Here is a 12,807-nt window from a genome sequence, read left to right as displayed (position 1 = left end):
CCTTGCTTTTCTTGTATTCCACCTGTGTATTGTCTGATCCTCGTTAAACTATCCATATTCTCTCTGCATGTACTGACTAAATGAGTGTTGGAGAAAAGTCACACAAATGAGCCCATCATATCAAGTATCTGTAGTGATGCTAAGCTCCACTGGTCTCAATCCTGTAACCTGCTTTGTGGTGATACTTGTTTTGTTTAATCACTGTCCTCGCTGCCATTTTCTTCAGGAACTCTTTTTATCTTTCCCACTCATTTCAAATCCAAACTTCTTAGTCACTTCATTCTCTGAGAGTGACATTAACTCAAACTTTCTGAATTTACCATGAAGCTAATGAACCTTAACCATGGGTCCTCTCCAGGGCCCTGAACCTAATTTCGTGTTTGTACTTTAGTGTTTTGTTTCTTAAGAAAGACTGCCTCAGATATCTAAGCTTCAGGCTCCACAACCTGGATCCATCCCTTCTCCACCATATAATAAGAGAATTATCCAGTCTTATATCAGAAGGCAACATGCAAGTCATCACAGTACAACAGACAGATGGGGCAAATCTACTGTAAAAGACCTCTTTATATTGTTAAAAACAGAGATGTCACTTTTATGACTAAGGTGCACCTGACCTAAGCCAGGGTATTTTCAGTCACCTTACATGTGTGCAAAAGCTGGACAATGAAAAACGAAGAGTAAAGAAAAATTGACACATTCAAATTGTGGTGTTTACAAAGAATATTGAACTGCCAGAAGAACGAACAAATCTGTTTTGGAGAAAGTACAAGTAAAATGCTCCTTAGAAGTGAAGATGACGAGACTTCCTCTCAGGTACTTTGGACATGTTATCAAGAGGGACCAATCCCTGAAAGAAGATTATCAGGGTCAGTGAAAGAGAGACCCTCACTGAGATGGACTGACATAGTGGCTGCGACAATGGCCTCAAATGCAGCTACAATTGTGAGGATGATACATAGTGAGCAATGTTTAATTCTGTTATACACAAAGTCGCTATGAGTTGGAGCTGACTCTGGCACCTAACAACAGCACTATCAAAAGGCAATTCTTTATACACATGCAGAAGACCATGCCTTCATGCTTTCACTAGACCTCCCTCTGTCCATTATCTTGCTTTTCTTTTGTATCTTAAGCTTCTCCCTCTCCACTGGGTCTTCCTCATCAATATTAAGACATGGTCTTGCATCTCACATCTTAAAAAATTTCTCCCTTCGCATACTATTTTCCAATGAATATTCTAACTTTGCTCCCATTCAGTGTAGAGCCTTTTAAAGGGAGGAGTTTGTTTTCACCTGCTTACTTTCCATTTATTGAACCCACTCCACTCTAACTTTTGACCCCACGCCTCACCTAAAATGGATCTTTCTAAGATTACTGATTTCCTACATATGGTCAAATCTATTGGCTCCCTCTCAGTTCTCATGTTGAACTCTTCTCAACTTTTAATGCTTTTTGACTCTACTCTCTCCTCCTGCTTCTCGTTTTTTCCATTCTTTCCTTGAAAATGCATTTCCCTGGCTTCTGTGGCACCAGATTCTCTTGGCTTTTTTCCTTTTCCTCTGGGTACTTCTTAGAAGTCATATTTGTAGTCTCTTCTTGCATCTGACTGTTAAATACAGGTGATCATTGGGACTAAGCTTCCTTTTCCTTGGTCCTTCTTTCTTTTCCTGCGAGCTAATTTCCTAGGTAATCACATTCACTCCCTCAGTTCCCTGCTATCAATAAGCCAGCAGTTCTCCAATTTATATTTTCAGACCAGAAGATTAATCTTAGTTATGGACTCAGATCCAACTCTCTTTTTAATTTTAAATTTCGTAGGTCATTTTAAAGTAATGATTGTCATTGCTACCTCAGCACAAAAGAAGAAAAACCCGTGCTCTCCAGTGGTGTCCTTTTCCATAAATAAAAAGCAGTCCAACTATTCACACTAGAAATCTTGAGTGTCATTCTTGATACCTTCCTTATTCTTCTCTCCTCCATCCTGCCAGCCAGCCAATTAATCAAGTCCTGTTGGTGCTCCCTCATTAATATATGTATAAATGTGTGTGTGTGATTTCATCTTTTTTTTGTGTGCATTTTTACCATTAACACCGTAGTTCACAATTCTTTTATTTCTAGATGGATTCTTATATCTTATAATTGTCTTCCACCCACTTCTCATAAAGGCCATAAGTATATTTCGAAGACATAAATCTGATCCTATCATTCCTAGGATTTAACCATTTGGAAATTTTCCATTGTACTCAGAGTACTGTGAAAAAAATTCCTTAACAGGGACAATAGGACCTTGTAGACCTTGACCCCCTACCTGACTGTCCATTGTTACCCTCCCCTTCCTCCCCCAAAGCTATATTGTCCTTCCTTCCTTATTTTTTTTGCAAACTTAGAGCCTTTATACCTTCTGTTCCTTGGCGGAGAATACTGTACTGCCTCCCCCCTCCCACTCCCACCCTCACCCACCCCTGCACCCACCCCAATCTCTCTGGCCTGGATGACTCCCACTCTCTGGACAAGTTTAGGTTTAAATGCCACTTTGTCATGAAAATCTTCCCTCCTCTACCTTCCAGCCCCCAAGACTTGGTTAAGTCCCCTTTTTATACTTCTCATAATGCCCTGTCTCATCACACCTTTCATAATACTTAAAATAATAAACAATTATTTATGTGTAATTACATGTGCAATTAATGTGTATAATGGCTTTCTTTCAAACGAGGCTGAGAGTTCCCTCAGTTTAGGGACACTTTTTATTCACTGCAGTATATATTCTCTGTTTAGCACAGTATCTTGTTCTTAGAAGTTTCTAGTTGAAAGAATGAATGGATGTACATATATATGTGTATATAATTACATACAGACAGACATCTGTGTGTGCAGTTGATACCTGTGGCTGAGTGTGAATGTACATGCATGCATGAATAAACCAACAGGAAATTTATAGTCACTCACTCCTCTGTGGAACATAAGATCAGTGGCACAGTTTTCAGGTTCAAGAGGTAATTCACATCAGCATCTACTTTTAGTAGCTAAAAGACTATTTTGAGAAACATTGATTTAAATTAACATTTCTCCCCCTCCTATAGGTAAAAAATTTGAAAATACTGAAATGTTTGGCCAGTACCCACTTCAGGTCAATGGGTTCAAAGACCTACATGAGTGCCTAGAAGCTGCTATGATTGAAGGAGAAATTGAGTCTTTACATTCAGAGAATTCAGGAAAATCAGGGCAGGAGGTGAGTTTAGCATCTTAATTACTTTTTTGCCTCCTCAGGGTCTTTCTTAAAATGTTACAAAGTATGGTGTAAGGCTGTAGTTACACAGCTACCTAGTAATTGAAAAGAATACTCAGAAAAATGTGTTTGGATTTCATTATGGTAATTTAAACATATTCAGAAGTCTCTGAGTGGCACAGATGGTTAAGCACTTGACTATTAGCTGAAAGGTTGGTGGTTCGAACCCACCCAGAAGCCCCTTGGGAGACAAGCCTGATGATCCGCTTCTGAAAGGTCATAGCCTTGAAAATTCTATGGAGCAGTTCTACCCTGCACACACGGGGTCACCATGAGTCCAAACCAACTTGATGGCAACCAACATCAACAACAAACATATTCCAGAAACTTATTCTGCACAGTCGATACAGTCTGTAATCTATGTTAAATTCTCATTTAAACAATTTACTTCAAAATTTTCTGTTAAAGTCCTTCTACCATTTTCACTAGAACCTTTGAAGAGGACATAGCTCAGTCTGAAGTACATTTTTAATTTTTTTTAAAGACTTTTCAATGAAAGTGCCAGCCATTAGCAGCATGCTTGTTCTGATATTAAAGAAGAAAAACATTGATATTAAGGTCAATTTTTATGTAGACACACACTACATCAAATATTATTGGAATTTCTCCAAGCCTGAATAGACAATACCAAATCCCCTTTACATGTCAGATTGCTGTATGATTGCACGAAGGGCAAATGGAGTGACTTGACTTCTCAGGAAAGAAATAATTTTAAAATATATTAAAAACCTATTTATTTCTACCTGTCTCTATTTGTGTACCCATCTCTGTCTCTACCCATCTCATAGCTCCATCTGTGTATCCATCTACCAAGGAGTGTTATAAAGCAAAGGACAGATTATGTGCTTCAGAATCAGCTGTAGTTAAACAATATCTGATAACTTGTCTAGATGTAAGCTCCATGTATGAGGGTAGGGATCTTTATCTGTGTTACTACTGTATCCATAGTGAATAACGTGCTAACTGCAAATGGTGTTGCATGATGGATATTTATTGAATGAATGAGTGAAATGTCTCTGTGCTTAACAAAACAGTGTCTGAGGCCTTTAGCCTGAAGAGGTACTTAATAAATATTAAGTGAGAATACATCTCTGTTTATCTAAAAAGGGACTGAAGTCTTGTTTCTTTGAGAGTAGATTGATGGCTTTTATCTGACTTGTAAGTCATCATTGTTTTTTGTTTTTATTTTTGTTTTCCTGTTCCTGCTCTATCCTTACATCCTCCCCTGTGTGCACATACCCAAACAAAAAAAGAAAGAATATGTAATAGCATCACTGATTCGGAATATGTAAGGTTAGCTTTTTTTTTTTTTAAAGAGAGAGGATATGTTTGGGATAGCTTTTCTCTGCCTGTCATAAAAAAATATATAGATCCTCTATTTCAGTGATTCTCAGAAGATGGCTAGGCCCCACTTCACGTCTATCAGATAGAGCCTAGGATAGAGATAGGGTAAAAGGGGTATAAGAGCTCCAGGGAGATTCTGATGTAGACATCTAATTAAGAATTTTTAAGTTTACCTTATTTATTTTGATTGGGAAACAGATCTCCAAAGCTTGGGATTTCCCCAGGCTTGCACAGTGGCACGAGAAAGCAGACCCCTTCTAAAAGATGATGGGTTGGGATGAAGGCAGAGTCGGGATAGCATTTTTCTTACCTATCGGAGTAGCTTATAAGTGAAATGAGCTATAGTTTATTGGTAAGTGATTTTTCTCACATATTCCTAACTTTTAAAATTTAACTTTGAACCTGAATCTCATTTTTTTATTAAAAAAAAATCTAGTTCTCCATTTTGTTTCTGGCTTCATACTTGGAATATCCTAAGCTATAATATGTAATTTCTCCCTAGGTTTTCTAATTAACCTAAAGAATAAAATACTTTTTTACCTTCTCTAAAGCTTCTGAGGAGTTTCAATAATAGCAAATTTGATTACCTGTGATTTCTATTACCAATTGCCTGGTTTTTCTGGCTATAGTAGTTTCAGTAATAATTCAGCTTGCTTAAAGAGAGTGTCACTCCTTAGACTAGAATATCTTACAAGTTTTTAATCACAGATTTAAATTATAATTTTACTGCATTATGCCCTTCAGAATAACCATTTTCTTCTTGAGTCTCCAACAACCATTGAGTAACATTTGAGGCTATTTCTAAATTGTCACACTGTCTCTGCACTATTATTTATTAAAAAATGTTGATCTTACTGTGACACGGAAGACATCTCTTGCTGAAACAGCTGGAGTCAATATAGGAAGCTCTTCAGTCTTCAGAATTGCTCAAGTTAAAGCATTCAGTGGCTGTAAGAGTTTAAATTTCTGGAGTGTCACACTAGACACAATTGAATAAATAAAAAAGTTATATGTGATATAACTACTTAGAAAAAAAATTTTTAATATAAATTTTGAATTTTAATTAACTGGTATGCAATGTATAAATTAGATTCTTCAGGAAACTTGGAGATACCTTTTGAGTGCCTATGAGAGAGAAAAAAAAAATCCCATGGTAAATACCTTACTTCTCTTGTGGATATTCACTACTAATAATATGTTGTGCCTTTTTGTAGACTTTTGCTATGCACAGTAAATACTGGATGTGTCTGTTCATACTGCCCTGAAACCTTCGTTTTTCACTGAGCGGTATATTGTGTACATTCTTCTATGTCAGTGCACAGCTTTACACGATTCTGTGTAAAACCTGCAGGCTATCACACAGCCAGTATTTATAAAATTAAATTGATTTAAGCAATAGCTAGACAAAGAGTGATTTCAAAGAATGTCTTTGAATACATACGTTTGTGCACGTATGAGTAATGTAATACAGTCAGAATTGGAGTCTGAGTTACAGGCCAAATGTCCCTTCACAATATTCTACCAAGTTATATTAAAGTACTAGAAAATGATTTCCCTAAAGAACTAAATTAGAGAAGTAGTATCTAAATGTACCCTATTAGGTATATGGAGATGTTACTGTACAGGTAATTTATCTTTTTAAGTGAATTGGCGTATGAATGAAGGCAGTTAGATAATGAGAATTAGCTTTCAATTGAAACAGAAAGTGCCTAATTTACATCCTGGCTTTGTTTAATGTTCTATGGTGAATTTGAAATTGCAGGTGTGGTTTCTCTGTTTTTTCTGCATTCAAGTAATCTTACCACAGAATCAAGATATTTTAAACACCCTAGTGGAAAAACCAGCTATTGAAACCTGTAAAAATGATTACATTCTCTCCAGAAACTATTTCTGTTAATAGGTCAGATTTATAGAGTCACTTTGCTAATTCACGAGCACTTGCTGCTAACCGAAGGGTCTGCAGTTCCAGCCACTCCAGGGGCGGAAGATGTGGCAGTGTGCCTCTGTAAAGAAATACAGCCTTCGAAACCCATGGGGCAGTTCTGCTCTGTCCTATAGGGTCCCTGTGAGTCAGAATTGACTTGATGGCAGTGGGTTTGGTTTCTATTTTTTTGAGTATGTTGCCATTGCCCGTTATAGAAATTAAGTGCTTTATTCACTAACTGCAGAAATATATTGCTCCTGTTGTTTCATCATATAACACCCCCATTGCCCCACCCCCCCAGAAAAAGTTAATAAAAATGTGTTTAGAGATATGAAGAACCAGAATCACTTTTACGTTTTATGACCTCCAGCCAATAGCACTACATACATACCAGTTAGGTTACCGAGAAATAAATGTAGTTCAGTGGAAAGAAAGTTTTTTTTTTTTGAAGGAAAAAAATTATTTAAAATTCTCATCATACTACTATACATGAATATAGCTTATAATCCTAAAATTGCAGAGATGGACATCCCCAAAATAATTTTTTAAAGTAAATTTTGGGAATGTCTGGTTGTCTCCTGTTGTCACCATCAGTTCTAGAATGAGAAAGTGAAAGCCTTCCTGTTGTGGCAGGAGAAATGGACGGAATGTAACAAGTGTAACGTGAGCACTCTTAGTAAGGCGTGAAGGCTGTTTCCTGTACTTTTCGTGGTATTACAGAGGATCATTTTATTTATTCTGGTCATTATAGGTTCTCCTGAAGTAAAATATGAAACTATTTCATTTTAATGGTGACAGTTAAAGTATTAACAATAAAATATGAAAGTAATATTTCTTGAATGGTACTCACTTGGACATAATTACTGAGTATCATAAAACAGAGTAGAGAATATTATCCTAAGGCATGAGAAGTTTTTTTTTTGTGTGTGTGACATATGTAGATATATTTATTTCTTAATTTTATGTGTAGATTAAAACTAATTTCAAAATTTTTTCGCCAATGCCACGTGAGAACAAAATAAGTAAGCAAACTTTGCTTCTTAAGTTTTAAAGCTTAAGAGATACTTCTGATATTAGAACTTTCATAACTTTATTCAATTCGTTTTAGTTAATGTCTGTGTAAAACAAATTCCCTAAAACTGAACTTTTGGCAAAAGACAAACTGAATCCAACTTGGAAAGTCTAGGTTCAGGTCCTGAGCATTTTGTCAGGGAGAAATAGTTGTGAATAACCGTTTTATTGCCGTTATTTAGAGAAAAGTAGCGTTCAAGAGCTAGTCAAATTCAGTTTGCCAGGCGCGCATCATTCCTTATCTGAAGGTTGGCGTTTACACCCGTGTGCTCTTAGCTTATTGAGAGATGTGTGGGTGTCTTTTGTGACATTTGAAAATATCACATACATGTGTTAGGTAGTCCTTTCTTTTTACAGTGCACATTGGAGGGCATATAATAAATGCTTCAGAAATGTTTGTTCAGTTATTTTTTTACTTCCATATTTGCTGATTACAAGTTAATTTTCGTTTCTCTTTAAATAATATGTTTATGTAAAACTTAAAGCTATTATATGAAAGCCATTGTTTTTTGAAGTTTTATTGAATTTCGTGCCTAATTGAATAGTTGCCTGTGGGGGAGGGAGGGTGGCAGGGAAGGAATACACCTGTTCTTACCATCATGATTTGGCTCACAGCAATGAGGCATTTAACTATTGAAGGTTAGTCCTTTAAAAGATTTTTAACTGTGCTTACCACAAATATAAATTTTACATGTAGATTAAAATATCATATGTGTAGATAAAATATAAATTTTATATTTGTTAGTGATCTTTTTCTTAAGTTAATCTAAATTTCAGCAGGAAAATAAAGTTTAAAACAAAATATCAGAGTTATATTTTTAGTTTTTAGCACTAGAGTTGTAGTCATTTCATGATACAAAAGTATTTTTTTCCTTTGCCACATCTTACAGGTTACTTTGTCACAGATATTTGACAGTGTGGTTGATTGCATCCAGTTTAAGTACCATTTCTAAGAGTAACACTGACAGAATATCGAAGTGTCCCAAAGATAGAGACTATGAAGTCATGATTTTTACGACTGTCTTTTTCTTTGCATTAGAAATTTTAATTAAAGGAATTATCATGGAAGAACAGGTATTAGAAGACTTTTCCCTTTCCTGATTGTTATCTCCACTCTGGGAATTTTCAAAAGATGTGAAGGATTTTTAGGGGGAAGTTGAGTTTTAACTGAATTGTGTAGCCAGTTACCTGTTTGCCGTGTCAGCATTGTGGTAATGCACATAAAAATGCCTAAAACTCTGAGACTAGAGAAGTCCCGGCGGTCATGGTCCCCAGACCTTCCGTTGGGCCAGGACAGGAACCATTCCCGAAGACAACTCATCAGACATGAAAGGGACTGGACAGTGGGTAGGAGAGAGATGCTGATGAAGAATGAGCTATTTGTATCAGGTGGACACTTGAGACTGTGTTGGCATCTCCTATCTGGAGGGGAGATGGGAGGATAGAGAGAGTTGGAAGCTGGCAAAATTGTCATGAAAGGAGAGACTGGAAGGGCTGACTCATTAGGGGGAGAGCAAGTGGGAGTATGGAGTAAGGTGTATATAAACTTGTATGTGACAGTTTGACTTGATTTGTAAACGTTCACTTGAAGCTCAATAAAAGTTAATAAAAAAAAAAAAAAAATGCCTAAAACTGTGGTGAGAAAATAGGAAGGGGATCGATATTAAGGCTTTTTTGTTTTCTTTCAGCATTGGTTTACTGAACTGCCACCTGTGTTAACATTTGAATTGTCAAGATTTGAATTTAATCAGGCACTGGGAAGACCAGAGAAAATCCACAACAAATTAGAATTTCCCCAAGTTTTATATCTGGACAGGTATGGTTTGGCATACCATTATGACTTCGTTTTAAAACAATTTAGTAACAAGATGAAGAATTACTGTGTTTAAATGAAAATATTGCTTAATTTTCTTAGAGTTAACATCCACTTTTTGCATAACATACCTAATACCATTTTTCGAGGGCAATAGAGTTCTCTTTGTATTAGAAAAGTATAGTTACTGGGGAAGATGTTGTAAGGAAATTAAAAAACAAGATTATTTCAACAGTCTTTCAATTTCTTTTAGAATTAATAATTATAGTATTTTGTATTGTTAGTCTAACATTTTGTTGTAAAACTTTGAATGAAATGGTGTCTAGACTTAATGTTGTATCTCCTTCCAGGATTTTTAGAAATGCTAATGATTGCTGTTTTTCTTTTTCTGGATAGATACATGCACAGAAACAGAGAAATAACAAGAATTAAGAGAGAAGAGATCAAGAGACTTAAAGATTACCTCACAGTATTACAGCAAAGACTAGAAAGGTATTTTAACTTTCATGAAATTATAAAATAACTATGAGAAATCACGTATTTAGTGACTATGTAAACCTTTACTTTTAAATTTGTCTTAAGTGATTTGCAATTCTAGGAGTTAATAATTCTTCATTGATCTTTTACTTGAATAAATTAGTTTTGACTTTCATTGGGCATTAAAAATAACCAGAGTTGGCTTTAGAAGATTATTTTAGCATTTAAAATTAAATAACAAGTAACGTTAACTGTTAACAGATAATGTTCATGGTGCTGAAAATACCATATTTTTACACAAATAGTGCGTGCCTTTTACGTTTGCCAGCCGTAACCCCGCAAGAGGTATTTTTGTAAGCACACTGTGCTAATTTTTCTTGATAGCAACATGTGAAGAAAAATTGGCATAGCCGCACTTTAGAGGACACACATTATTTGCGTGAAAACTGAGTACATATAAAGTAAAGCTAATCTAATATTGAGATAATTTCTTGCATAAGACGAAATATCACTCTTGAAATTTCCATTAAAACAAATGGTGACTGAACTTTTCTCCTTAACACGTAATACACAACTCTCAAATACCTATCAGGGCCTCACAGAAGCTTTATAAAAGAGCCAAAGGGGACCAGATATAACATGATGGTTGGCGGGGTGTGGAGCCTGGAGAACACATCCCTCTGTAGGAGGTAGTAGCTACACCCAGCACCAGTGAAATGGTGCCAGGTGTGAATATGATCTCATTGTCACCTATAGCTTTTGATTGTTTCCAAGAAAAGCCAGTATCCAGATTGTCCAGTGTTCTTCAGGTCAGACTAAAGTCTAAAGATTCAAATTTGGCCTGAGGGATCCCTGTTTGCAATCTCCGATCTAGTCTGTGTTGCCTTATTTTGGTATTACTTTGAAGATCAATAGCCTAAAACTTTTTATACAAAAGCAGTCTGTCATCGTAAGTTCGCAGTTTTTATACTTAAAAGTTTTGGTAATCATGCTGAGAAATAATCAGAGCGAAAAGGTAGAGGTTGATAAAAGTTAGCATCTTGATCATAAGATCAGATGACAGATCTAAAAATAAAAACAGCCTCAGGAGAAAAGTACCATCAGTTTTTTCTTCCTATTGAGTTACAACTTAGAACAGCCTTTAAAAATAATAACAGTATATACACACATTCAGTCGTAATTAGCTTTGTTTTTCTTCCTTTGCTAAACATTGAATTTATTTGAAAGCAAAATCAATTTAGTTGTTGAGGAAGATTTGTTGAAGTATTTTATCATGTTTTATAACAATTGTTGAAAAACTAAATGTGCTGTATATACAAATAAAAACGTTCACACATTTTATGTTAACAGATACTTAAGCTATGGTTCGGGTCCTAAACGATTCCCCTTGGTAGATGTTCTACAGTATGCATTGGAATTTGCCTCAAGTAAACCTGTTTGCACTTCTCCTGTTGATGATATTGACGCTAGTTCCCCACCTAGTGGTTCCATACCATCGCAGACATTACCAAGGTAAAAAGTTTTTTTGATGCAAGAGACAGCTATGTTACGTGTATGACATGATAAGTAATAGATTGCCTTTAAAGAAGGCCTTATAATGCATGTTTTGATTTATTTTAATGATCTCTTAAAAAGATTCACTTAAATTGCATGCCTTCTGGGTTTTTATGTGTGGGTTGAAATTTTTATCATATTTTTTTCTGTTCAGAATTATAGTTTCATTATTTTTGGTATATAAGTTTCAACTTTTATTGAACCATGAAAATAATACTGTTAAATTAGAATTCGTTTCTGTAATTAAGGTAGTGTTAGCAAGGGCAGTCTTTATAATTTCAGTGTACATGAAATTTGGCTCTTTAAAAAAAAAAAATCAAGCCATTTCTACTATAAAGTCATAATTTCAATCTTACAATAATATAAACCCATTGCTGTCAAGTTGATTCCGACTCATAGTGACCCTATAGGACGGAGTAGAACGGCCCATAGCATTTCCAAGGAGCACCTGGTAGATTTGAACTGCCACCCTTTTGGTTAGCAGCTATAGCACTTAACCACTAAGCCACCAGCATTTCCAACAATAATATAGTCCTTGTACAGCTTAAATTTAGAAAGTTTCGTAATAAATATTCTATTTTTTAAAAAAATACAGCACAGCAGAACCACAGGGAGCTCCTTCTTCAGAAGTGCCAAGCACATCACCTGCAGCAGTTGCTGCCATTTCATCAAGATCAGTAATACACAAGCCATTCACACAGTCTCGGATACCTCCAGATTTGCCCATGCATCCAGCACCAAGGCACATAACAGAAGAAGAACTTTCTGTGCTAGAAGGCTGTTTACATCGCTGGAGGACAGAAATAGAAAATGACACCAGAGGTAAGAAGCTTTTCACAGTGTAGCTACTGTCACCTCAAATGGATATGTATAATATTGTTAAAATTGAGAAGAGAATTCACCTGTGGATTTCATATTTTAAGTATTTTAAAATCCTTTTTTCCCTCAAAAGTGTTTTATATAAGATAATCTAGTCTGGCTTCCGAATTTTATAGTCTTAATATCAGATTCAAAGGGGTTGAAAGATTTTCCAGGATTACTTAGCTGATTAATGACATAACAGGTGGTATGAGTTCTTGTTTAGTGCTCTAAATTTATAACAAACTCATATTTACAGGTACTCCATTGGTGAACTGCCTTATAGCATCAAAGTTTTAATGTATCAGTTATGTACTTCCCCTGTGACTGCACAATGAAGTTTATATAATTAAAAAAAAAATTCTTTAGGGTTAAGAATTAGAGGTGTGAATTTTAAGTTTTAACCTGCTTTTACAGAAATTTCCAAATATGATCTCTGAACCCAATGCCAGTCTTTAACAGAGCTTTCGTTGGCAT

The 12,807-nt window shown here is 35.6% G+C and overlaps 1 protein-coding gene across 8 annotated transcripts in view; it reads left to right on the top strand.

Moving 5' to 3' along the window:
• The window catches only part of USP25 (ubiquitin specific peptidase 25), a 167,790-nt gene that overhangs the window by 110,437 nt on the left and 44,546 nt on the right, over window positions 1-12,807 (top strand). For all 8 annotated transcript variants that reach the window (XM_049858421.1, XM_049858420.1, XM_049858419.1 and 5 more), the window contains 5 exons: window positions 3,084-3,232; window positions 9,317-9,444; window positions 9,838-9,933; window positions 11,269-11,430; window positions 12,068-12,294. In XM_049858421.1, coding sequence (XP_049714378.1) covers window positions 3,084-3,232; window positions 9,317-9,444; window positions 9,838-9,933; window positions 11,269-11,430; window positions 12,068-12,294 — 762 coding nt within the window. The remainder of the gene's footprint in view (window positions 1-3,083; window positions 3,233-9,316; window positions 9,445-9,837; window positions 9,934-11,268; window positions 11,431-12,067; window positions 12,295-12,807) is intronic.

Source organism: Elephas maximus, chromosome 18 (assembly GCF_024166365.1).
Source record: "Elephas maximus indicus isolate mEleMax1 chromosome 18, mEleMax1 primary haplotype, whole genome shotgun sequence".
Classification (NCBI taxonomy): domain Eukaryota; kingdom Metazoa; phylum Chordata; class Mammalia; order Proboscidea; family Elephantidae; genus Elephas; species Elephas maximus.
The sequence above is the reverse complement of the archived record's forward strand: the minus strand, read 5'-3'. Positions and strand labels throughout refer to the sequence as shown.